The sequence below is a fragment of the Argentina silus genome (assembly GCF_951799395.1).
Source record: "Argentina silus genome assembly, chromosome: X".
Lineage (NCBI taxonomy): Eukaryota > Metazoa > Chordata > Actinopteri > Argentiniformes > Argentinidae > Argentina > Argentina silus.
This window is the reverse complement of record NC_139653.1, coordinates 38867899-38895818: the sequence shown is the minus strand read 5'-3', so window position 1 is coordinate 38895818 and position 27920 is coordinate 38867899. Positions and strand designations below refer to the sequence as shown.

At 45.6% G+C, this 27920-nt stretch overlaps 1 protein-coding gene across 1 annotated transcript; it reads right to left on the bottom strand.

The window, feature by feature from the left end:
* Window positions 1–658: 658 nt before the first annotated feature.
* LOC310822203 (high affinity choline transporter 1-like) lies at window positions 659–13312 on the bottom strand. The gene is made up of 9 exons (XM_083694554.1): window positions 13257–13312; window positions 10127–10311; window positions 9510–9623; window positions 9016–9171; window positions 7067–7215; window positions 6510–6656; window positions 5647–5800; window positions 5332–5549; window positions 659–1665 (listed from the first exon to the last, which is right to left on the bottom strand). Exons 2-9 carry the CDS (start codon window positions 10308–10310, stop codon window positions 1129–1131), a joined length of 1659 nt encoding a protein of 552 aa, XP_083550680.1. The 5' UTR covers window position 10311; window positions 13257–13312; the 3' UTR covers window positions 659–1128.
* Window positions 13313–27920: the final 14608 nt, after the last annotated feature.

Sequence of the window (27920 nt, the reverse complement as noted above, 5' to 3'; positions counted from 1 at the left end):
CACAAAACTGTAAGAAGCAAGGCTGATGTAAATATTGTCTGTGCAAATATTTTGTCTTAGCCTACTGGTGAAATATGTTTGAAGTAAAGGCATTTTATATCAATATAGAGTTAGTACGATAGTATGGCGCCAAATTATTTTTATCTTTGGTCACTGAAGGTGATTGCACCAAGAGAAAAGCCCTCCCTGTGTGCAAATGGGGACACAGCACTGTAAAACAGAGACAACCAAAGTGTCATTCACAGGTTTCTCCATCACTTTCCTTTTATAGAGGGGTGCTCACCATTCGTGGGGGATAACATGTTTACTGTACACTTGTTTACAATTGCATTGTTGACAAACAATGGCATAAGACAAGGTTATATTTTGGGTTCTGATGGGGTAGGACAGTTGAACTAAGCCCATGAGGCATTTATAAGTTATATTCTTCAAGAATCAATGGCTATATATAATTCATTTAAAAGTCCAAAATGGATGTACCAATAAAAGATTGCCCCTTTAAAGACCAACAACTAAGATTTAAGTGAGAAGTTATGGATTGTCAAAAGCAGCAAAAGAAAGACAATTCTAAATGAGCAGCACCACCTATAACTTCACACTTCACTATGTTGGTCTACTGTACTTCAAATGTACTCACCACTGGGCAGTTTTTCTAGGATTCAAAGCATTGTCAAACTGCCTAATTAATACTCTTCAGAGATAATATATATCCAGGGGATGTGAAGACATTGGCACGGTGAGCAGACAAAGGAAATGGCATCAAAATCTGTGCTCAAACAACTGATAAATTAGCCAAGGTGATTTGACATTTTCAATATAAGTTCAGTTCAATCCATAACTAAGGCTATTGGTGTGTAATTAATTACACTCACTGTTTCTTTCAGATTCATTTTTTGTATTTTGGTCCTCCGTATAACTGGACCTACCCCACTGGTCCCTAACCTAACCATAGCCTTTGCCTAACCGTTGACCTACTGGTCCCAGCCATGCGGCACTGAGAGATTATAGAATGAAGCAGCAAAGACATTCCTGACCCCTCAAACCTGACCTGTAATCCAGGGAGACTTAACAAAGAAATGCGATAGACCCTCAACCTCCATTCCCCTACCCCTGTCCCTGTCCCTGTCCCTAGCAGCTAGTGCTGGAGATGCCCAGCAGTTTCTCTGTGGCGGCAGGCTTGTCATCCCCCTCCTCCCCCTCTGTCTGCCCCTGTGCCTCACCCACATCTCCCAGCAGCCCCATTAAGTCCCAGGAGGCGGGGAGGAGGTGGTGGGTGAAGGCCAGCAGGGCCAGGTGGGAGAACAGGGGGATGAGCAGCAGAGTCACAAGCATGGCAAGGGTTCTGAAGGGGAAGTACTGCCTGATGATCCCCCCCTCATCCCTCCATCCAGAAAACAGAAGGACAGGGGGCAGCCGGAGAAGAGGTTCCCCGCTTAGCACCCGCAGGGTCCCCCCTAGCAGGTAGCCAGCAGCAGCACCATAACCATTAGCACAGCGGCAGTGTAGCACACAGATGAGCTGAGGAAAGACCATACAGTAGATCAGGTCTCCACTCACCAGCCAGAAAGCGAACACACTGTCCTCGGCAAACGCCAGGCCTGTCCCTGCTAGCCCCGTCAGTAACACACTCAGACGGATCACCCACACACACTCCCTGTCTGAGGCCTGAATAGACATAGAGAGAGAGACGGGGGGGGGAGAGAGAGAAAGAGAGAGAGAGAGAGAGAGAGAGAGAGATGCAGTTCTATGAAAATGAATCACAACAGTAATGTGGTAAGTGCTAGATTCATGATGTAGCAAGTCTGAATCAAGGCTAGGGTTTGGACTTCTTTATACAAAGGTTATAATGTAGCTAGTTTGTAACAAGGCTGTGGTTAGGATATAGATAGTTTGAACCAAGGCTTGGGTTAGGATGTAGCTAGTTTGAACCAAGGCTCGGGTTAGGATGTAGCTAGTTTAAACCAGGCTCAGGTTGGATGTAGCTAGTTGGGACCAAGGCTAGGTTTAGGATGTAGCTAGTTTGAACCAAGGCTTGGGTTAGGATGTCGATAGTTTGAACCAGGCTCGGGTAAGGATGTAATACCGTCTATTTATCTACACACTCATCTGCGGCTGTATTTTCCCTTAATTCATATTGATTCCTATCCTCCTCTTTACTCTACTCTAAGTGTTATATTTGTCTGGAATCTGTTGTACTGTATGTTTTTTCCAATTTTGTATGTATTTTTAAATTGTGAAGCTTATCAAATTCATTTCCAATCTTGAGATAATAAGGTACACATTTACATTTATGGCATTTAGCAGACGCCTTTACCCAAAGCGACTTACAACACATACATTTGTGTAAGTAAGTGAATCATCTATCCAACAGTCATCATAAGACAAAGTAATCAATGCTCACACCAGGGGCCATTGGCAGTCGTAATGCCAGAAGCCAATATTTTATTTATTTATTTATTATTATTTATTAACAGGAGAGAACTTGTACAGGGGGGAAGTAGGGGTGAAGAGGTCTCAAGGGTTGGGGTTAGGGTTAGTACAGGGAGGGTAGTGGGGGTGAAGAGGTCTTAGGAAGGACTGTATACATGATTTGACTTGACTTGATACAATAGTTTGACAAGGCTAGGGTTAGTATGTAAGCACAAGCTCGCACGTGAGAGACTTTGTGGCACGTACCATTTGTTGTTTAATCTCTATAAAAGACAACCTTGAGAACTGCCTCTTCAGACTTGCGCTAGACAGTCCCTCGGATTTACACTGGGCTGCTGTTAGGCTCTTGTCTCTTGTTTGCAAGCAATAATAAATACCGGACTCAGATATTGTGGCTACTCAGGACTTTATTTCTTGAATCTCATGTCTGAAGAGCTAAAGTACAGAGTGGTAAATCATGCAGAGCCACATTTCAAACTTTGTATAGATCCTACACCTGGGGTATAATTACTCGCACTCTGGTTTTCCAGTATAGTTGGATTCTACAATGGTGGGACTGGGGAAGACTCTAGATTCAAGGACAGAATATACTGTTTGTAATATTCTGCCTAGATAGTGTGGAGAAAGCTTCCACTGATAGTTAATCTATCTGCAGATTCAGTATACTCACAAGCTCAGAACCATCGAAACACATCTCAACGTAATGTAACTTGTATTTTGTATTTTATGGAAGTTATGGATGCATTATATGTGAAATATAACTACTGTATGGCAGGCCTTAAATCTAAATCATGCAACAAATGCCCAAGAAATATTCTCAATTTCATTCATTATGTTTCTGGTGCTATACATTACCTTTGACAGACAGACAGACAGACAGACAGACAGACAGACAGACAGACAGACAGACAGACAGACACTGATGGGTAGAGATACAGACACAGAGACAGACAGACAGAGAGACAGACAGACAGACAGACAGTCAGGTATGCTGGTGACAGAAGATACAGACAGATAGGTAGATACTAGTCTCTCTTGCCAAATCTCTTGCCAAACGCTAGTCTTTCTTGCCAACAAAAATGGGACAGTGAAGCTGTTTTTCTTCTTTTGGCTCTACACTCCAAAAGTGTTTTGATTTGAAAGATTCTCAGCTGTTATTTGATAGTATTTATTTGAAAGTGACACTTTTTATGCATAGTCCTCCTATTCTCGGGTACCCAAAAGTAATGGGACAATTGGCTTGACATGTGTTTCTGGTAAGTCAGGTGTGTTCCGTCACATCATTTGTGCAGCATGTGTATAGATGCCACTAGAACATGCTAACTTGTCTTAACTGATGATTGTACCTGCTGACGGCAGCAGCAGAATGTATTCTGAAGTGTACAGAAACATCTTGTTTGTTCGAGTGCAAGAAAATGCCTCCAAATGAATTGTATGGCGCTTCATCATACAGTAAGACTGATAAGTGATAAGATTTTAGGCAAAAAGACCGAAAAACAAACAACAACTGAAGATGGCTGCAGTACAGGCCTGGCAGAGCATCACCAGAGAGGATACCCAGCGCCTGGTGGGGTCAATGGGTCGCAGACTTCAGGCAGTTATTGCATGTAAAGGATTGTTAAATATGCTAAATATGAGTGCTTAATTTGGACATTTCATGAATCTGTCCCATTACTTTTGGGTACCCTAAAATAGGGGGACTATGCATACAAAGTGTTCTGAATGGTGAAACCAATATGTAGAGTTTGGCGAGAGAGACTAGTATCTACCTATCTGTCTGTAACCAAATAAATCAAATAAAACCTAAGAATCTCTACTTTAACCTCATAGTAATTTCCAAATCTAAACTGTTGGACTGTAGAGCGAAAAGAAGACGACATGATTCACTGTCCCAATTACTTACGCAGGGCACTGTATATCTTATCTAGGTTTAGAATCTGGGAGGATCTGTTACGGTTCCCCCTCCTAACCAACCCTCTGGCACCACCTCGAGGCCACGGCGGTCATCACTGGAGCGTCTTCCCAGTCGACAGCGCACCTGTTCCCTATCGCCAATCAGCGCACCTGCTACCCATCGCCAATCACCTGCCTATAAGAACCCTGCCCGATCTTCTCTCCAGTGCCAGATCGTACTGCGTCCCACAATACCCCGTCCTCCCTGGTGTTTCCCCTCATCGACCCTTCCACGGACGTAGCCCACTCCCCGGCTTCCCGAACCTCCGCTCGTCTGACTGCCTGCCGAACCCCTGCTCGTCTGACTACCTGAACTGCCTGCCGAACCCTTGACTACTCTATCGGATTACACCCCCCCTCCTTCTCTCCCCTACCTCTTTCCCTTATTATTATTATTATTAAATACGCCTTCGGGCTAATCATACCCCTGAGCGCCGTCTTTTGGTTCCGCCGAATGTAGGCAGCCATTCACACAGGGCAGAAAATGCTTCAAGCTGTCTGTTAGACAGTGTCTGAAGTCTGTTGCTATCTAGCCAAGTTAGAACAGTGCTTCCACAGAATTTGAAGCAAGACTGTGCCTACCGTCCCTCATATCTAGTCAAGGTAACATGGCAGTGTAGGTTATCTGGCTTGCTTTCTCACAAAATCAGCAATGTAGACTGTTTCAAACAGATGCTTGAAATTGCTTTGTTGATTACAACAGTATCCACCATGAAATCAAAAGCATGAAACAAAGAAGATGTAATGTAAGGCCTTGATGGTAACCCATGAAGGTGGCATACATACCTAAAATGTCAGACATGTCAACTGTCAGTTCATTAATTCCTGAACTTGCTACTGTAGCTCGTTATGTTATACAGATATAAAAACAGACAGACAGACTGACAGTCAGAGAGATAGGTAGATATACTGACAGACAGACAGACAGGTATATACAGACAGACTGACCTGTGTCCTGAGTGTGCTCTTGTAGATGTTGTGAGCAAACATGGAGGCAGAGGAGAGCAATACTGAGTCCATGGAGGACATGACAGCGGCAGCGACAGCCCCGATGCCCACCACAGACACCCAGCCAGGGGTGAGGTAATGAAGGGCCAGAGGCAGCACCTTCCCTGCCTCCCCACACTCAAATGGAGACGGAAGTCCATAAGCTGTCTGGTTCCAATCTGACAGAGGGAGGGATGGGTTTGTATTTGTGAGTTCAAGTGTGTGTATGTGTGTGAGAGAGTTTGAGAGTGTGAGTGCGTGTGTATGTGCTTTTACCTGTCGAGGCTGCCACTGCTCCAATGATTATGGAGGGGACTCCCATGATGAAGACGATTCCAGCTGCAGCAAAGCAGGTGACCTGAGCCTGTGTGGGTGATGCTGCTGACAGGATTCGTTGATACAGAGCCTGGTAGGATAGCCCTCCTAATGCCTATGTAAGCATGCACGCACGCACGCACGCACCCACCCACGCACGCACGTACACACACACACACACACAGTTAGTCTTTAAGCAACCATCTGATGCGTCCTACTGTAGAGGTAATAATAATTAATAATCAGAGTAGATCAGCTACGTACCCCCCCGCTCCACAGTTACCTTTAAGCCCTCACTCACAACACTGCAACTCAATAGCAGGTAGTGGTTTCATTAGAAAAGCGCCTTTAAGAAAGACAAAAGAGAAGGGGATCTGATTTAAAACAAGATGAAGGCTTTTGTGTGTGTTTGACCTCTGCTTGGTCACTCCCTATCTGAAAGAGGTCATGTGACATTGCTCTGCCATGCTGATAGGTGAATTAGAATCAAGTGGATGGGACCCTTCCTTCCTCTCTGACCATCAATTCAATACACATTCACACATCATTTTGGCTCAAGTCAATGCAATGTTTTTCATCTACAGACTGTTGTACTCTTAAATAACCCCTCATCTAGTTTACTAATGAACTAACTGTCCAGTCATGTATAGAATATCATATGTATGTAAATATGTTGTTTTCCATCACTGAATTGGTATTTGGGTTATCTTAAAACAATCTGATGCAACAAACACACACACACACACACACACGCACGCACTCACGCACGCACGCACGCACTCACGCACGCACGCAGGCACAAACAAACATGATGAAAATCTAACCAATAAAAGCAGCTCATCTATCCATTTCCCAGCATCCTCAAGCTTCAGTTCGCCCATCCAGGACGCCTTTAGTGTTTGGTTGGAAAAGGCAGTTAATGTGACATCAGAGGATGCTGGGTTGAGAACCAGGAAGGGAACGCAGAGCCACTGAAAAACAAAATCACTTAATCAGTAGTAAGACATCACTAATGCACAACTGGATTGATCACTATACAACTAATATACAACTGGACTTAATCAGTAGTAAGACACCACTAATACACAACTGGAGTTCATCAGTATTCAACTAATACAAGCTACACTGGACTCTACACTTGTCAATAAGGTTAGAGTTAAGAATAATACAACCCAGACTGCCCTTAGAGATGTGTTTACCTGCAGCGTGTCAGTAATATTATGTTATTGATGAGAATGAACACTCCACTGGACTAGACTAATTCCAATGTACACTCTCTTTCCTTTTCACACTACTATAGAAGCATAATAATAACAATAATAATAATAATAATAATAATAATAACATCCATTAATTAACAAAATCCCCCCCCACCCCTTACCAGACTGATGAAGATGAAGAACAGTTGGATGACGTCTGTGTAGGCCACAGAGTACAGGCCTCCCAGCAGAGTGTAGGTGATGGACACGGCTGCAGAGAGGATGATGGAGTAGGAGGACGACAGGCCCAGAATCACACTCATTGTCCCTCCTGCAACATGCACACACACACTTTTAAAGACATTTAAAACATTTAAAGTTTTCCAAAGATCTTCCATGGTAGAAATAGGGTTAAGGGTAACAGGGTGTAGGAGTATATAATATATTGATCCAGCGCAGTGAGGATGCAAGAGTAGTAGCGGTCAGTAGTAACATCTCAAATGAAATGCAATCAGGCTTTAGGTCTGGCCACATTACTGTTTCAGCAACACTGAAGGTTTTAAATGATATCCACTGTGCCCTTGACAAGAAGTTACATTGTGTATCTGTCTTTATTGATTTGTCGAAGGCATTTGACACTGTGGACTGTACTGTGTTGGTGCAAAGGTTGAAATGTGGAATTACTGGTCATGCTCTTGATGGATTATAAATTACCTATCAAATCGTACACAGTGGTGGACGGTTGTAAATCTGAGTCCATAGAGTTGTGCTCAGGTGTGCCGCAAGGTTCTATTTTAGGCCCACTGTTGTTCATTTTGTATATCAACAACATTGGGAGACATATTGATACAGCGGATGTTAATTTTTATGCAGATGATACTATTCTTTATTTAAGTGGTAGCAGCTTGGCTTCTGCTTTTGAAAAAACTCAAAGAGCTTTTAACACCATTCAACAGAATTTGTATGATTTGAAGATTGTTCTGAATTCGGTTAAAATAAAATACATGATATTTTCAAATGCCAAACATTTTGATAATCATGTCATTGCTACATTGGATGGACATACAATAGAGCAAGTCAATGTGTATAAATATCTGAGAGTTTGGGTGAATGACAAGCTGAGCTTCACTGTTCATTTTGAGAACTTGATAAGGAAGCTCAAGCTGAGAATAAGTTGGTCTTGGATTTGAGTGATATTGTATATATGCAGGCCTCAACCACTACCCTGAAAGCACTTGATTCAGTATATAATGCGGCCCTCAGGTTAATTACCAACCACAAACTTCTGGCACATCATTGTGATCTCTACAGTGCTGTTGGCGGTCATTGACTCTGTGTAGGCTCAAAGATTGGTATACTCTGATTTATAAGGCCATACTGGGTAAAATGCCACTTTATCTTTGTTCCTTTTTGATTAGGTCAGAAAATAAATATCAGTTACGGTCACACTTGCTTTTAACGGTCCCAAAAATAATAATAGGTCATGGTAGAAATAGTTTTAGCGACTCAGCTCCGTGGTCCTGGAATTCTCTCCAGAATAGTTTAAAACTTGAGGATCTAGTCACTTTGGTGGAGTTTAAACACTTTGTCGATGCAAATATCACAGATGTGTGTAACTATCATTAGGACAGCTGTTTTTAGTTACACGTTTGTGTTTCTATATGTAACTGTTTGTACTGTGTGTCCATAGTTTGTTCAATGTTGTGTCTGTGCATATAAGATGTTTTGATTGAAACTCAGTTCCCCCTGCTGCTGTTGAAACAGGACTCTCTTGAAAAAAAAAGTTTGATCTCAATGAGACTAACCTGTATACAAAAAATAAAAACAGGGTTAGGGTAGGAGTATATGGGGGCAGTGCTTTACGGGGTAACAGGTCAGGGAGGCTGGTGGTGGTAGAATCAGGACAGGCTCATTGTAATACATGGAATAGAATGAGGAATGGTATCAAAGACGTGTGTACCAATGTGTTACTGACCCAGTGCTGTAGGGTTAGTAGGGGTAATCAGTAGTATTAGTTGGGTATGTGGGATAGGGGTACAGGGTTAGGGATATAGGGTAGCAGGGTTAGTACTAACAGTGTTGGGGTGGGGGTATAAAGAGTATATGGCCAGGGTATACACCCTGTACACACCCAGTGCAGCAAGGATGCAGGCCACCCAGAGAACGTCGCTGATCAGAGCAGGAAGCAGCAGCATTGTGGTGAACACGTTTCCATAGCGCTGCTGAAATGGGTCCATCATTGTCACGTAGCGCTGTGATCTCATTGGCTTAGCAAAAAAAAGTCCACCTATTAAAACAAAGTTAATACAATTCTTAACAGTGATGAGAGTGTGAGTGTTCATTTGAGCGAACAAATGTATAACATTGAGAGAAGGGATTGTTAAATTGAGGGAACAGATTAATAATTTTAGGGAATTACATAGTCAATATTTGGCCAGACTTTCGGGGCTTCAATCTCTCTCCCCAAGCTGGTCCCCTGAGGATGGCATGTAGCTGTAGCTAATGCTATCTTACCGTCTATGAGGATGGTGAGTTGCTGTAGCTAATGTTTGTTAACTGTCTATGAAATCGGAGAAGAGTGCAGCTGTAGTTTATTCAATCTGGTAAGCTCATGTTTCTGCTTACCCATGAGGAAGGTGATAAGATAAGCCAGGGGCCCCAAGGCCCAGATGAGACCTTGGGTGGGAGAGTACACAGCCTCCGCTGTACCCATAATGTAGCCCCCTCCAACCCAGGTCGCTGAGGACAGAGAGACAGCAGTGAGCATGCATGCCCAAACACACACACACACACACACACACACACACACACACACACACACACACACACACACACACACAGACACACACACATAAGCAAATCAAGTCTGGAGATCCTGACTGACTGGTCAACTGAACAGGCAATACTGAACCAATAATGTTTAATTAACACAAAAAACAGGTTTCAGGAAGTGTGAATAACATGCTTATTTGTGGAACAGTCAGTATAGAAGCAGTGCAGTTCACTCAGTGAGCGTTAAGCACATTTTAAAAAGGATAGATGTTCCAAACACCTTCATTCCTGTATCTCTGTTCATATCAGAGTGAGTGAGTGTCAACTCCAATTTTTTGCAACATTTCTATTTTCTACAATGACTACTTCCACTTCCCACAGACTGTCACCCAACCAATCCACCACCCACCAAATCTCCCTCTCTCGCCCTCTCTCACACACTCCCACACAGACCCAAGGCTAAGGCTCACCTGTCATGGTGAATATTCCCACCAGGAGGTTGATGTTGCGGCCTCCGATCATGGTGACCTCACTTTTGCTGCTGACACATTTCTTCTCCTCCTTCTTGGACTTCTTAGACGCCCAGATCCCGATGGCCAGGATGAGGACATAGAAGACCACCACTGCCACCAGACCACCCACGTTCAGAACCATCCTGTCTGACACACAGGCAGACTGGTCAGCCATACATACACAGGCAGCTAGGCATGCATGCACACACACAAACACTTAAGCTGTGGCTACAGGGACGCACGCCCTCCTAATTCTCATATGCTGTACTTCCGGTTGGACTGTGAAGCTATTTGTAACCTTGAAGGGATAGTTCAGTCACAACCAATTCAGTTAGAAGTTCCAAACAATAACATCCTCCCTAATAATAATATAACCCCCCCAAAACATACAGGCATGTTGCTACTAGCAGGGGTGTTCAAGGGCAGTGGACTCCCTGATTTTCACCTTTCTGTCTTTGGTAGCTGCTTCTTTGAATTGTGCACACATGCAGAAACATAACATCTAATGTCTGACACTGCAACTCAATTTCCGGGGGGTTATATTATTATTAGGGAGAATGTTGTTGTTTGTCAATTTCGCCATAGTAGTGACAAAACAAAGTATCTTTCTATCTAAAGAGGCAAACTATACAACTAAACTGTCTGGACTAATCAACTACAGGTCAAGGCAAAACCTGGGGAATAAGTGGAACATCCCTTTAACACACCACCTGCCTAAACCTAAAATCAGAACCCAACTTAAACCAATAATTAATTAATTACGTTAAATTAATTACTTTACTTCAAAGTTTATGCCCATGTTTTATCATAATTATTTAGAAAAAGATCCAGGAGGGACTGGTCATATACAATTGACTAAAATACTAACCCCCTACATCAAAAGATATGCTGTATCTTACATACCAGTAAACTTTCATTTTGACCAGAAGTTTATTTGGGACAGGCGCTGATAATTATATTTAACCTGAATGTCACTGACAATAAATTTAACCTTGGTATCCTCAGTCAACTTTTGTTTTAATTTAATATTGTATGTACATTGTTTTTGTCTGCCTCTAGCTACTTTATTGTTGTACTTTTCTATTTACAATTCTTAGGTATTATTGTTTGACTGTTTTGTTTTGCCATCCTTCTTTTTATTTATTTTTTTATGATTATCTGTCTCTTTGTCACCGTGTTCTTACTGTATATACTTATATTTTGCCATAGATATCCTTCTATTTTGTAAGGGGTTATTTGGGCACTGGGATGGGAAGGGAGAGGTCATACAAACTTGTACAGGAAAGCTCCTGTATGGAGAAGGTACAGGGAAAAACTCAATAAATATATCTATAAAACATTTAACATTTTCATAAATAACGGATTAGTCACAGTAATAGTGTGTCTTTTTATTGTTCAAAACTAATGAATAAATTCAAAGAAGACACCTATTACACTTGCATCAGCAGCACCTCCCCCATGGGGTCCTTTATGGAACAGACACCCGTCTGCCACGGGTCTGCGGAAGCACTATAAGGACCACGATGTTGAGAACATGGGGGTCACACCTTCCCCTTTGTTCCTGTCGTAAACCATACACACATATTCCACACTCCGAGGCTCCATTGGGGCCAAGCCAGATTTTATCTGAGTCCTCATCACCAGAGACCCCTCAACAGACCCTAAACCATGGAGTACTGGCTTTGCATCAGAAGGTGCAAATGGCCAACATTCAGAGAAGGCACTCATACACACATGAAACACAGACAAAGGGATGATTGACTCTAATATTTTCTTAAACACATTAGAAATGCCAACGTATTACCTGTGAATGTATTTGGAATAGTGTGTGTAGCAAAATTGCTTTATATTGTAATCACTTATTGTTTGATATCATTCTCTCCTAAAATATGAAACAAAGACATTGGCAATAATTGCAGACATGCATATGCCCATGACAACATTTTAGGAATAATATCTTTATTTCTGGACTGTCTGCATTTTACTGGACAGGTGAGATTTCCTCTCACCCAATCACGATTTTTTATGTTTTATCATAATTATGTAGAAAAAGATCCAGGAGGGACTGGTCATATACAATTGACTAAAATACTTTAATTAATGGGTTATGATATTATAAATTCTAACTCATAAGGCATACACATTCTTAAAGAACCAATATGTAGCATTAATTGAAATGACCATTGAACAGCTAAACTTGTATGTTTAGATAACCTATGCAGAAAATTGACTTATTTTAGACATACAATTAGGCATAGGGATTATAATAGATAGTTGATATATTGCAGGGACCCCCCCCTCCCTAACTCAAACACTTGGTGCCCCCTCTAAAATATTGGGTGCATGACGCCTACTGCACACAACCCAACATTAACCACAAACAACCGCGTGCGCTTACACCTACATAATGCGCGGTTTGTTGATATGTTCCTTACATTGATCCGGATGACTCACAGTAAATATAACCGTGACATCAACGAGTCTCCCTTGACGATTAACCGCGAGCTCGCTGTCGGTATGGGAACCATACATTATTGTAGCGACCATAATGGTCCGTGAATCGTTACACTCAGTAATCACCATAATCATATAATAAAAATAGAGCTAACATTACGCTACCAGAGCAATACGCTACACAAGACAGCCTGATGAGCAATAGCTAAATGACTGACAGCGCGCTCCAATGAGAAAGGCTACCGATTCACCGTGTCTGCGCGCGCCGTAGGGTTTCCAAAAAACAAGAACAGGGATACATTGTCTCTCAACAATAGATTGTTTCTCAGTCTCAGTCTGCTAAAGATGTCCGATATCATTCCCTCACGAGCCTATTTATTTAGGCCTTAACCCTTTGTTCGGTAGGGCATAGGGAGCGCAGCTTGCATTTTCGCTCTCCTCTCTAACCATAGCCGATAGATCGCGTACAGAAATAGGCCTGGCCCTGCACCGATAAAACAGTTAAATCTACTTTTTAAGAGATTGACTCATGTCACATCGGTCCCTGGTAGCAGTATCTTCTCTATCTCTCCTCCCCCCCCCCCCCCCCCAACAAAAAAAAACCCACACACTTCAAAATTAATCCATCACCCACCTTCGGTCGCGGTTCGATATGTCGTGTCTCCCTCAGTCGAACCTGTGCATTTGAGATTCTGTTGGAAAGGATACCGAATATGCTTGGGGTGCCAAAGCCAGTCATGCGGCGATGATTTCTCTGAGCATCACTGCGCCGCTCTCAAACGGTTCCTTTTTAAAGACGTTATGTCACGCACATGCGTAAAACGTGTTATCTGATATTCTCCTCGACAGGCGAGTGTGTGTGTGTGTGTGTGTGTGTGTGTGTGTGTGTGTGTGTGTGTGTGTGCGTTCGATTTTCGAGTTAAAACGGAACAACCGCGAACGGAAAAGACATCCCAGTGCCCAAATAACCCCTTACAAAATAGTCAGTTCAGTTCAACCTTCTTTTTCAATACCATTTCATTATTTTAGGACTTTTAAAGGACAACAACAGCATTGCCTGATGGATTGATTTAATGTATTTTAATGAAATAGTGAAAATTCATAATTTCATAATTGCAGTAAAGATTTCACGATTGACTTACTGTGTAATTAAGGTACTGAAGGTCGGTCACTCAACTCACACTCACTCACTCACTTACTCTCTCTCTCTCTCTCTCACAGACACACACACACACACACACACACACACACACACACACACACACACACACACACACACACACACACACACACACACACACACACTACATTCCCCGCCTCTATCTGCCTCTCTCTTTCTCCCTAAATGATTGAGAGAGTGGTCTTTTTTTCCTGAGGAATTATTTGTGGTGTAATTTAACATTGTAACCACAAATACATTAATTGTATTTAATATCCACAGTTAAATTAATTAATTCACATCTATTGTATGCATGAGAGCATGGGCAGCAGGTGGGTGGCATACTGTATATTGGTACCTCAGAGGGCCAGCTCTCATAGCATCAGGGACACGATTGCCGTTCAGCCCCAGACTGGCCCTGCACCGATAAAACAGTTAAATCTACTTTTTAAGAGATTGACTCATGTCACATCTGTCCCTGGTATGTAAGATCGACTGTACAACCTCTCATATCTTTTGGCCCAACTTGGTCATAATGTCTTAGATCGATGATCCCAGCTCATATCAGAAGAGTGAATCAGGCTAAATCAAAACTTAATCAGTCTTGCATACTCCTGTCTACATTATTGTAATTTACATGAATAGATATCACAATGTACAACAACAATTCCCACTTTTCAATTGCATGAATGAGACCTCTGAGTCAATCATATTAGTGATGAGCAGCATCAGGTAGCAATAGGCACACATTTTCAGGGAAAAAGCTTGAGAAGTCTCACCCACCTGGTCCTCATAGGTAGACGGTCTCAGGTATTCTCTGAGCTCCAACTAGCTCCATCTAGCTCCATTAAGACTTGCAGTTTCGTTTTTCGCCGTATGGGATCACAATATTTTCTCTTATTTTTGCTGAAATCAAAGGCTAAACATGATTTTTATTACCACTGTACTTGACAACACTTCTAGTATACATATGAACTGAGTTTCAACCATGAGGGGTGTCATACAAAGATTTACTGGCACTTTTAACTGTTGGGACACAGTTAAAAGTGCTACCTCTAGATTGCACAGGGAACACATAATGGACTGTACACAAAACAGTATATGTCATATAAACTATTATGTGCCAATAATTGTTTGTATGACACCCCTCATGGCTATCCATAGCCTCCACTGGAGAGGTGCATGAGGAATGAGCTTGTCCTCCACTTTTGGCTGATATGATCACCTGATATGCATTCTGGAAGTGTTGAGGAGTAGAGTGGTACCAGAGATCTATTGAAATCTTTGAAAAATAGTTCTGTACTGTTACGGTTCCCCCTCCTAACCATCCCTGTGGCGCCACCTTGAGGCCCCAGCAATCATCGCTGGAGCGTCCAGCTCCCAGTCGACAGCGCACCTGTTCCCTGTCTCCCCTCAGCACACCTGCAAACCATCTGCAATCACCACCCTATAAGAACCCTGCCTGAACTCCACTCCAGTGCCAGAATGTACTGTGTCCATGGTAACCTTCCCAGTAACCCGCATTACGCTTCCAGCCTTTGATATCCTCTTGTGTTCCTTGTGTTTGTTTGTGTTTCACCGCGTTCCCTTGTGCCCATCCAGATACCTCGTCCTCCCTGGTTTTCCCCTCGTCAACCCTTCCACAGACCTAGCCCCTGGGCACCATTACCTAGCCCCTGGGCACCATTACCCATGGACCTCCCTGCCTCCCGACCATCTGCCTGTCCGACTACCCGTCTGCCTGCCCGACCGCCTGCCTGTCCGACTACCCGTCTACCTGCCCGACCTCCTGCCTGTTTGACTGCCCGCTCTCCTGCCGACCCCTGGACCGAACTTCGACTACTCTCTTTGGATTATCCACTTGTCCCCGTTCATTATTAAATACACCTTCGGGCTTTATCTACCCTCTCTGTGTGCCGTCGTTTGGTTCCTCAGACCTTCTGTGTAACAGAACGTTCTGGCCACCAAAATGTCGGAACCAGACGGCTCAAAGAACCCGGGTATGGAGGAGGCAGGGGCCGCTGCCATCGACCATCCCTTGCTCGCCATCGTTCACCACCACGGCACCCTCCTTAACCGGGTTACGGACCAATTGGATGCCGCTTTTCGGCAAATGGACAAACGGCTCCGTAGGCTTGAGCTCAACCCCTCCAATCAACCCCAGACTACAACACCGGCACCGTCGTCTCCCGATCCGAGTTTAACCCCCGGACCCAGTACCCAGATTCCCCCCGGTTTCAGAGAGCCTCACCTCAGTCTGGGCAGCAATTCCACCTTGTCGTCCGATTATGAGGGTTTCAAGGCGGAGTTTCGATTTATATTTGATCACCCCCAGGAGGGCGCCAACGCAGCTGCGCACCTCTACGTCATCCGCCAGGGGAATCGATCGGTGGCAGACTATACGGTGGAGTTCTGCACCCTCGCTGCAGAGAGCGGCTGGGGGGAGAAAGCACTCCTCAGCGCATACAAGCGGGGCCTCGCCGATAACATCAAGGAGATGGACGAAGGAGAGGCGTTTTGAACACGGACAGGAGAGGACTTCATCTCCAGGGTTGACAACCTCCCTCGGGTGTTCTCTCCTCAGTTCCTTTCCCGGTCCTCCCCGAGCCCCAATCTCCACGACGCCCACCCTGACCACCTCCGCCCCTAGAGCAGCCGTCCCCGGAGCAGAAGAGGAGCCTATACAGGTGGGCAGGTCCCGTCTGTCCAGAGCAGAACGCGAGCAGCGGTTCCGGGACCAGCGTTGTCTCTACTGTGGGCAGATCAGTCACTACATCCGGGCCTGTCCAACCCGCCCTCGACCTCCTGTGACATTGCTTACCAGAAAGAGGGGTCCTGGTAAGCCATACCACCTTCACCCACTCTGGCACCTCTCAAACTCGGCTCATTCCTACCACCCTCACCTGGAACCAGGAGTCTTACAGCCTGGGCGCCCTCCTGGATTCCGGGGCCGACGACAGCCTCATTGACACCACCCTGGCTAAAGAGGCCGGGATTCCCCTGCTTCTCCTGGATACCCCAATTCAGGCTCAGGCTCTGGACGGTCGACCCCTGGGCACCATTACCCATAGCACCATCTCCCTCACTCTCACCCTATCGGGAAACCACTATGAATCCCTCAGGTTCCTCGTCATCCCCGCATCGACGACCCCCCTTGTGTTGGGTAGACCCTGGCTGGAGAGACACAACCCCCACATATGCTGGACCACTGGGAGGATCCTGGGATGTACATATTGGTGCAATTACATGTAATTGTACACATGCCTGTTACATTTGTATAAACTGGACATTTTCCAAGGCTAAACATGATTTTTACTACCATTGTACTCCACAACACTTCTAGTATACACATCAACTGAGTTTCAACCATGAGGGATGTCATACAAACAATTATTGACCCTTTACTTAGTCCCAGCAGTTAAAAGTGCCACCTCTAAATTGCATAGAGAACACATAATGGACTGTACGCAAAAAGAAATCAAAAGCTTTAACATGATTTTCACTACCACTGTAAGTAGTAAATAGACTGTAGCTTTCTTTCACATCAAAGGCTTTTACTTTGATGGATGACCTAAAGGTCACTAGGTCAATAGGTCAAATTAGGGGCTAGATGGTGGCTTCTTTCACATCAATGTTTTTTTATTTGATGGACCACGTATTGGTCAATAGGTCAATCATCACTGTCCAACACGTTCAGCAGATGCAACTTTGGAATGTGCGCATGCGTGTGTGTGTGTGTGTGTGTGTGCTGCTGTTCCCAGCCAATTTACCAGGTTGTGTTGTTGATCCCAGCCAAGTTCCCACCGTTTTTTGGGGGGTTTTTTAAATATATTTTTAGGCCATTTCTGCTTTATTGGGATAGAGATAGCAGAGATTGACAGGGAGGATGGGTGAGAGAGAGGAGGGGTGACATGCAGGATATGTCGATGGCCGGAATTGAACCAAGGACCTTGATGATATGGTATGCGCCTTAGTGTGCTATGCCACTAAGCGCCCCAAGTTCCCACCGTTTCGTTTTTCTATTGCCAAGAAGGATGTATCTTGATTGATCATAATCAATAGGTCAATCATCACGGTCAAACACGTTCAGTAGCAACTTTGGAACGTGCACGCGCGCGTGTGTGTGTGTGTGTGTAACAGGACTGCTACATTGTGTGTGTGTGTGTGTGTATATATATATATATATATATATATATATATATATATATAAAAAATCTTTTTTTTTTTTCATTATTCACTATTTTACATAGAAATAATAATTCACTTCTCAACCCTTTTTAGAGAAAGATGTATTATACCTACCTAGTAATAAAGCTTAAGGAACAACGATTCTAAATAGATTGATCTGTTTTGTTTTTGTGGAAAAAAAAAGAAGGGGACAAGTCATCCTCGCGAAAATGGATCAAAGCAACAAATGGATAGATTTTGATGGTTTGGACATTCTACTTCAAAACCTGGCGCGTGGGTTACGGGATCATCATCAGCTGCATATGGATCCCGATTATGTGGAAAATGGGACATGACAAGCGTCTCTGTATGAAGCACCGACATTTTATGATTCGCTGAGACTAGAACAACTGTCACAGAGGAATCATGACTCCACTAGAGTTGCAGGTAACACCATGCAACATTCATTACCATCAGAATTGGATTTGTTACATTCTGATATGTCAGAAACAGTTTTGTCAGAAATAATACAGGATGCTCTAGATCAGGGGTGTCCACACTTTTTCGGCTTGCGAGCTACTTTCAAAATGACCAGGTCAAAATGATCTACCTAGGCTTGCATAGTCCGGACAGTAGCTGCTGGTAGCTAGTCTCAAGCAGGCTTCCAAATGATCATCAGTCATGGTGGAACGGTATTTGGACTTAATAATCTTCATGTGGGAAAAGGCTGATTCGCATAAATAAGTAGATCCAAATAATGCAGTCAAGGAGGTAGCACATTTCCTCATGTTTAGATACTTTTCTTCTGTGAGTAAGTTCCAAAATTGTCCATGAGCCCTGGACTTAATCTCAATGTCAGCCTGTAGTGTCAAAATCTCATCCTCCACTGCAGACGAGTTCAGGTGAAACAGTGCTGCAATTTTTGATGCGAGTAAATCAACATCAACAACTTCCCTAAATGGATAGCACATAAATGTAGCGATTGGCTCGAGTAAAGCAAAGTCTTGAAACCGTTTGTCAGTCTGACAGACAATTTTCAATCTGCTCTGTGTAGCGCGCACTGTCAAGTTGCGCACACACCTTCCCTTGCGTCTCCAGCTCTGATGCGAGGTTTTGGAAGTTCCCCAAATCATGGCGCTGCAGCTTTGAGGACATATGTTACATTTTTCGTTTGAAAACATTAACTGAGCTGATCATATTGACCACGTTTTTTTCTTTTCCTTGCAGCTCTAAATTAAGGTCATTCAGCATCCTGGTCAGATCAGTTAAAAATGGCAAGTCTAGCAGCCACTTACTGTCATTAAGTTGCGTATATTCTGCATGTTTACTGTCAAGGAGAAAGTCCTTTATCTCCGGACAGTTCTCTAAATCTTTGCAGGAATTTTCCCCTACTAAGCCATCTCACGTCAGTGTGTAGCAGTAGGTCAGAGTAGTTGCAGTCCGCCTCCTCCAGATGTGCACGGAACAGTTGTCTTTGTAGAGGTCTCGCTCGAATAGAACAGGCGATTTTCGTTGCCACATCCATTACCTCTTTCATGTTTAGCATTTTAGCACACAATGCGAAGTCGGACAAGGAAGTCGGGGAAGGCATCGTCCTGCCTGCACTTGGCAATAAATCCATTCGAGCGGCCCACCATTGCGGGCGCACCGTCCGTGGTAATTGACATTAATTTACACACCAGGAACTGGGTTTTATCGGTAAACCTTTTGAAAGAGCATGTGTTCCCGCATGTGTTCTTTCATGGGCAGTATTGTTAAAAGCTCCTCTTTTGCAGTCATATTTGTAAACACCATCCGAATAAAAAAACACAACTGGGCTGTATCACCTATGTCTGTGGACTCGTCTAGTTGCAGTGAGAAACACTCACAGTCTGTGATGTCCTTCCAAAGCTGCTGTGTCAAATCATCGGCCATTACTTCACAGCGCCGTGTAACTGTACTTCTTGACAGCTGAAGAGCTTTTATTGAAGACAATATTTCTGGTTTGTTTTTAAAATCCCGAAACAACGAGTCTGCTGCCTCAACGAAGGCCTCTTTGAACATCTCTCCATCTTGGAAGGACTTCTTATACTTAATGATGGAGTGACTCACCCGAAACGATTTTGAATTAGGCTTTGTGAAAAACGACTGCTGTCCGATTAACTGTGATTTTAGTTCGCTCACCTTTGTTTTTCTCAGTTTGCTTTTCAGAGGAGTGTGAGCAGCGTTTCCAGGACCAGCGCTGCCTCTACTGCGGGCAGCCCGGCCATTTCCTCTGGGCCTGCCCAACCCGTCGCTGTCCCCCGAAGCTAAAAGAGCGGGCTTACCAGAGAGAGGGGTCCTGGTAAGCCACACGACCATCTCCCATCACAGCACCCCTCACAATCGGCTCATCCCCACAACCCTCACCTGGGATCAGGAGTCCTACAACCTGGGCGCTCTCCTGGACTCAGGACGACAGCCTGATCCAGCCACCTTGGCCAAGGAGTCGGGACTATTACCCACAGCACCGTTTCTCTCTCTCTCACCCTGTCGGAGAACCACTGCGAGACCCTCCGACTCCTGGTCATACCCGCTTCCACGGCCCCCCTTGTGTTAGGCTCGAGAGACATAACCCCCACATCTGTTGGACCTCTAGAAGGATTCTGGGTTGGAGCGTGGGGTGTCATGCCAACTGCCTCTGTTCCGCCCCCCTCTCCACCCAGAACTCCCAGACAGGTTGTGCCGCCCCCTGACCTATCCGGGGTACCCCCGTCTACCACCACCTGGCAGAGGTTTTTAGTAAGGAGCGTGCTCTCTCTCTCTCCCCCCTCATCGGCCTTACGACTGCCCTATCGACCTTGTCCCAGGTGCTGCCCTCCCCTCCGGGCTCTACAACCTCTCCCTCCCTGAGAAACAGTCCATGCAGAAGTATATCATTATCCATCCCTCCTCCTCCTCGGTGGCAGCGGGGTTCTTCTTCGTCAAGAAGAAGGGAGGAGACCTCCGGCCCTGCATTGACTACCGGCGACTTAATGACATTACTGTCAAGAATAAGTATATATAAATAAGAATAAGTACCCTCCCAGCCGTCTTCCAGTCTCTCGTGAATGATGTGCTGCGTGACATGATAAACGTGTTTGTCGTGGTCTACCTGGACGACATCCTGGTCTTCTCCAGGACTGAGGAGGAGCACCACCAACATGTCCGCCTGGTCCTCCAGCGGCTCTTGGAGAACAGGCTCTTAGTCAAGGCCGAGAAATTCCTCTTCTATGCCGCCTCCGTGAAGTATCTTGGACACATCGTCGAGAAGGTCACCTTCGGCCGGATGGGAGGAAGATCGAGGCCGTGGTGGAGTGGCCCCAACCCATGAACCGTCAGCAGCTACAGCGTTTCGTGGGGTTCTATCGACGGTTTATTAAGGGATTCAGCCAGGTGGCCGCCCCACTTACCGCCCTCACTTCCACGCTCCGCCCATTCTCCTGGACCGCAGAGGCGGAGGCTGCCTTCTTGACCCTGAAGGGCCTGTTCACGACAGCCCTTGGATGCGTCCGACACGGGCCTCGGGGCTGTCCTCTCCCAGATGTTGACGGACCAGAAACTCCATCTCTGTGCGTTCTTTTCGCAATGTCTGACACCTGCTGAGCGGAACTACGATGTGGGGATCCGGGAGCTGCTGGCAGTGTATGCAGCCTTGGTGAAATGGAGACACTGGCTCGAGGGGGCCCAGCAGCCATTTGTGGTTTGGTCCAACCACAAGAACCTCACGTACATCTGATCGGCCAAGAGACTTAACTCCCGCCAGGCACGCTGGGCCCTCTTCTTCACCTGCTTTGAGTTCACTCTCACCTACAGGCCGGGCTCCAGCAACACCAAGGCCGACACACTCTCCCGACTGCCACCAGAGGAGATGGCCCCGTCGATGCCAGGCACCATCCTTCCTCCCACCCGGGTGGTTGGCGTCGTCACCTGGGCCATTGACTCCGTGGTCACTCCGGACCTGGACGCAGACCCCCCGGTCGTGTCTTTGTTCCACCGTCAGCTCGATCCCGAGCAGGACTCCGACCTCCTAGTACTCCATGCTGTCTGTCTCCATGGCATTCCCCTGGACATAGTATCCGACTGTGGTCCCCAATTCACTTCCCGGGTGTGGCAGGCCTTCTGCAAGGGCATTGGGGCCACGGTCAGCCTCTCCTCTGGATACCACCCCCAGACCAACTGCCTCCAGTGCCTGGAGTCGGCCCTCTGTTGTGTCTCCTCCAGCCATCCCTCCACCTGGAGCCGACACCTACCTTGGGTGGAGTACGCCCACAACACCATGGTCAGCAATGCCACAGGCATATCCCCATTCAAGTGCTCCCTGGGATACCAACCCCCCATGGTCCCCAGCCAGGAGGCAGAGGTGGCGGTCCCGTCCACCAGGATCCACCTCCGTCAGTGCCGGCGGGTCTGGAGGGCCGCTCCGCCCGCCTTGGAGAAGGCCACCGAGCGGTCCAAACACAGCACCAACCCGCCCCGACCTACCACCCCGAGTTTGGCTGCGGGCTAAGGACCTCCATCTCCCCACAACCTCCCAGAAGTTCGGCCCCCGCTACGTGGGCCCCTTTCCCGTTGACCGGATTATCAACCCCTCCGCGGTACGTCTTACCCTCCTCGCATCCATGGCTATTAACCCTGTCTTCCACTTGTCCCAGCTCAAGCCTGCAGTCTCCAGCCCCCTGTCTCCCCCTGTCAAAGTCCCCCCTCTGCCCCGAGTGCTGGATGACGGCGACCCCATGTGGACCGTGAGGGAGGTCCTGGCGGTCCGCCGTAGGGGTCGCAGTTTCCAGTACCTGGTCGACTGGGAGGGCTATGGGCCTGAGGATCGGGACTGGGTCACAGCCTCCTACTTCGCGGACCCCCTCCTTGTTGGCCGACTTCTATCGGGCCCACCCAGATGCTCCAGGACGGTCGCCCGGTGTCTCCCTTAGGGAGGGGGGTACTGTTACAGTTCCCCCTCCTAACCAACCCTCTGGCACCACCTCAAGGCTGCGGCGGTCATCACTGGAGCGTCTTCCTCCCAGTCAACAGCACACCTGGACCCGAACCCCAATCAGCACACCTGCGACCCATCCCCAATCAGCACCCTACATAGACCCAGCCTGAACTCCACTGCAGTGCCAGAACGTACTGTGACCATACGGTAACCCTAGAGTATTCTCATTGCTACGCTTCAGCCCTTCAGTGTTTTCGTCTCCTCGTCGTTGCCTTACCCCTTGTCTTCTGTGTCTCCTCCTGCAGTCCCATACCCCCTTGGATTCCGCCTCGACCCTTCCACGGACCTAGCCCTTTCCTGTCTCATTACCCGACAGGTAATGCTCGACCCCTGCCTGATTACCCGTCTGCCTGCCCGACCCCTGCCTGTCTAACTACCCGCCCGCCTGCCGAACCCTGGACCAACCCTGGACTACTCTCTCTGGATTATCCACTTTTCCCCCTTCCCTTTTCCCTATTATTATTATTAAAGACGCCTTAGGGCATAACCATATTCTCCACTCTCTGTGCCGTCGTTGGTTCCACACGAACGTCTCTGCGTAACAATAATACACATTCATACTTTCAAAACCCCCCTCTCCTCCAGGGTGGGTTCTCACACAGTACCTGTTATTCAAACTGACGTATGTGGGGTGATCTGAAAACAATTGGGTCTTGTTACAACTTACATATGTCTTGTCAGTTACACTCCCTCATTGTCTGGCTTTTAACACAGTTCACAAGCAAACACTTCTACTTCTATTAGAACAAACATCCACTACATGCTTAATGCTTACATGATTAAATGATTAGTATTATCAACATTATTAGCGCTTACTAGCATTTCATAGTACAGATCCTTGTTGAAATATGAAAAATGTGAAATCAGTTTGTGTCAGTCCTTTTACTCACAGTCCTGTGTTCTAGTCATAATTCACAGTCGGGGACAGGATAGAGGTCAGAAATGTAATGATACTGCTATGCCCATCTCTGTCGGCCTGTGACCCTCAATAGGCGTGGGCAGTGCTGCTTTCACATTCCTGTGGATGTCACTCAAAACCTTCGACAACTTAGCACAGTATGTTAACATTGTATCTTTTGCATATTCAGTGGTTAACATGTGCCCTAAGGGTGCTCCTAACCCTGTGTTCATTGGTCGGCCTGTCAGAATCTCATGGGGTGAGAGGCCAGTCTTAAGTCTAGGCCTCCCCCTCATGGTTGTGAATATTAGGGGGAGACCTTTACCCAGTTAGTTCAGTCCCGTTCCTTCACACACTTTTGACAGTTTCATTTTGATTGTTCCATTGTCTCTTTCTACTGCCCCCCCCCCCCCCACATACACTCTGTGGGTGGTAGGTGCAGTGTGTTCTTAAGTCCATTCCGAGGTATTCAGACATTCTATGTACTGCTTTGTTTACAAAATGTGTCCCATTATCACTTGACAGTTGCATTTCAATGACACAATGACAACTGCATTTCGTTGTCTCTGTACTTGTACTCTGCACAATGACAATAAAGTTGAATCTAATCTAATCTAATCAGTTATCGTGGCACTACCTCAGTTAACAATGCTTTTGCCACTGCTGAGGAGTCTGCTTTGCTAGATGGTTGTAATCCCACACCTAGGTAAAAGGTCACAAGGACACCAGATGGTCCTGGAACATCTCAGAAGGGGTGAGATCAGATAAGTGTGGGTTGACTAGAGGGTATGAACACAATGGAGTACAATAGATCAAAACTGCAGAAACCCTAACCCTAACAGGAACAGTACTAATCAGTACCAAAGATGATGTAATATTCTTTTTGATAATTACAATGAGCTCACCACCAATATTGTAGAAACCCGAGAACTACTTTAGAAATGGGAGGGGAAACCAAGCCGTGACGAGGTATAAGAACCGGGTGAATGATATTGGTGGCGAAGAGCCAGGAAGTGTAAATGATTTGCATATGAGGGATGGAACCTAAATTTGAATTGTATAAACATGGTGTACTGAAAGACAAACAGGGGATACTTCGCGAACCACTTCGGCTTTTGTTATTTGTAACAAAGGTCTCTGAATAAACCATCATCTCTAGTCTTTGGCATTTTATTTCAAAGTATTTTAACTTAGAATTCCACCACAGCGGTTGGAGCATACTGTGTCAATAACAGGTGCCACAAGTACTGTTTCCCACTGTCGACTTCCAACCTTCAAATCCGGTTTTGCACAGCAACAATACTCAGTAAATTTCCACAACCTGCCTTACCATAACGGCAGGCCTAGTACATTGTCATAAGCAATACAGCAGTATTCTGTCAAAAACATTTCTATCACAATGAGTACGGAAAGTGTGAAACAGCAGACGTACCTCGCATGCAAGTGCCTTTCTCGGCCATGGTGCGTGGCCACAGCCAGTCTGGAAAGACTTTTTGGGTCCTCAAGTTAATTAAACATGCTGATGTTCATTTTTATCCCAAACCACCTGATAAAATTAATTGGTATTATTCGGTTTGGCAACGTTTTAAAAACATCAGTTTTAGCGAGGGGTTACCCGAGAGTTTTTCAGACGAAATTGTCTTTCCTTCTAATCAAAAGCATTTAGTGGTGTTAGACAATTTAATGAGAGGTGTCACACAATAGCAGTTAAAAGGCTTTTAGTGTTTATAAACACCACAAACAGTTAAGTATTCTCTATCTGGTTGAACTTTTTTTTTTCCAGGGACCAAAATCCTGTACAATTAGTCTAAATTGTAATTGCATGGTTATTTTCAAGTTACCTAGGGATAGACAGCAGTTAGCATTGTTGGGTAGACTGTTATTCCATAAGCAGTCTGGCAGAGTTTGGCAGACGCTCATAAAGACTCCTATGGGTGTCTCTTTATTGATCTGAGACCCACGACATCAGATTCGTTCTGTTTACCATGGGGTCCATTTTCACTGCTACGCTGATGACACACAGGTCTACATCTCCTCCAAACCCACTGCCGCCATCCCTCCCACTTCCCTCATCACCTGCCTGGAAGACATCCGGAGCTGGATGAGCAGGAACTTCCTGAAACTTAACGGCAACAAAACTGAGGTACTGCTCATCGGCTCCAAATCCACCCTCACCAAATCACAACACACCCCAGCTCCACCCATCATCATCGATGGATTCCCCGTACCCTTCTTCCCCCAAGTCAAGAGCCTCGGCGTCATCTTGGACAACACCTTGTCATTTACTTCCCATATTCAGAACATCACCCGGACTGCATTCTTCCACCTCCGCAACATCTCCAGACTCCGTCCATCACTGACCCAATCCAGCACTGAAATCCTGGTCAACTCACTTGTCATACCACGCATCGACTACTGTAATGCCCTCCTTACCGGACTCCCCACCAAACTCATCAACAGACTGCAGATCATTCAGAACTCGGCCGCCCGGATCATCACCCGCACTAAATCATCTGACCACATCACCCCTGTCCTCATCCAACTTCACTGGCTCCCGGTACATTACCGCATCCAGTACAAAAACCTTCTCCTCACCTACAAATCCCTCCACAATCTAGCCCCCACTTACCTCCGTGACCTCCTCCATGAATACACTCCCTCCCGCTCCCTTCGCTCAACCTCTGCTGGACTGCTAACCATCCCCACGTCACGCCTCAGCACCATGGGTGCCCGAGCCTTCAGCTGCTCAGCACCCAAGCTCTGGAATTCTCTCCCCCCACACATAAGACAGTCAGACTCCATCACAACATTCAAGTCCCAACTCAAAACCCACCTTTTCAAACTGGCATACTATCCATAAATTGGACACTCTGCACTTCACTTGTTTTTGTCTTGATGTGTTGTTTGTTTTGTTTTTAAATGATTGATGTCGTGCTTTTGCTTTTGCTTCTTTTCTGTAAGGTGACCTTGGGTGACCTGAAAGGCGCCTCCAAATAAAATGCATTATTATTATTATTATGTTTAAGAACCAGAATATGTGCGTGCGTATGTACGCACGCCTAGTGACACCCTCTCTCTCTCTCTCTCTCTCCCTCTTTCTCTCTCTCTCTCTCCCCCCCCCCTCTCTCTCTCTCTCTCTCAAACCTAGTCACAGGACATCATGACCCACCACTGAAATTGTTATTGAAAGGCGACTGTAGAAAACGGAAACTCATTTTACAGGCTGCACCTAAGGATTTGCTCCTATCCCTCTTTGAAATATTTTAGATTAGCTGTTCTGGCTTGGATTGAACTGGACGGAGCGAGGGGAGAACATGCTCACAATTTCATTGGATGTTACACTCCAAGAACCCTCCTTTGTTGTTTTCTGCATCCTCTTTTCATACCAGGTAGGACTATTTTGCAGAGTTGTTGCTTATGCTAGCTTGCAATATTGAAGAAAATGGAGGAAAACCTGAAAACGTAATTGTTTTTTTGGAGCTCTGCCCAAGCAAGGTATTTGATATGTCGTGAGGCGTCACACATCTCAAACGGGTTTCCACCCCTTTGTAGCTACTTTCTACAAAGGATTTCCCCAAGCTTTCCGAACTAGGAAACTGGTCTCAACGAGTTTAGGGTGCATCTATTGTTTATTCAGTGGTTGTTATTGCGTGCTGTGTGTAGCTTGCATTTCCAATTTCTAGTGGTTATGTACATTTATTAATGCTTGTCTATTCATTGTCACTAACATAATTACCAAAACATATATTTTCTTTCGCCTGTAGGCCATATCCCAATACTTCAAACACTTCACTTTCTGTCAGTAAAGCTCTGTGTGTGTTAAACTCCCTGTGAGGTTGTCTTATTCCCCCTAAACAGGGAAAGTGTCAGTGGTCACAGACCAGAAACAGGAAGGTCTTTCTTACAACTACATCTGCCCCTCGTGGCAAATTATGTGGGTCTCACCTCGGCCTGCATAGCCAGCCACATGCAACGGCACAAACCCAACACTAAGCCAAAACAATAATACAAACATTTATGCGAGCTAATTCATCACTAACAACGATGGACAGTCAGAAAATAAGCAGACAGAAAGTAAGGA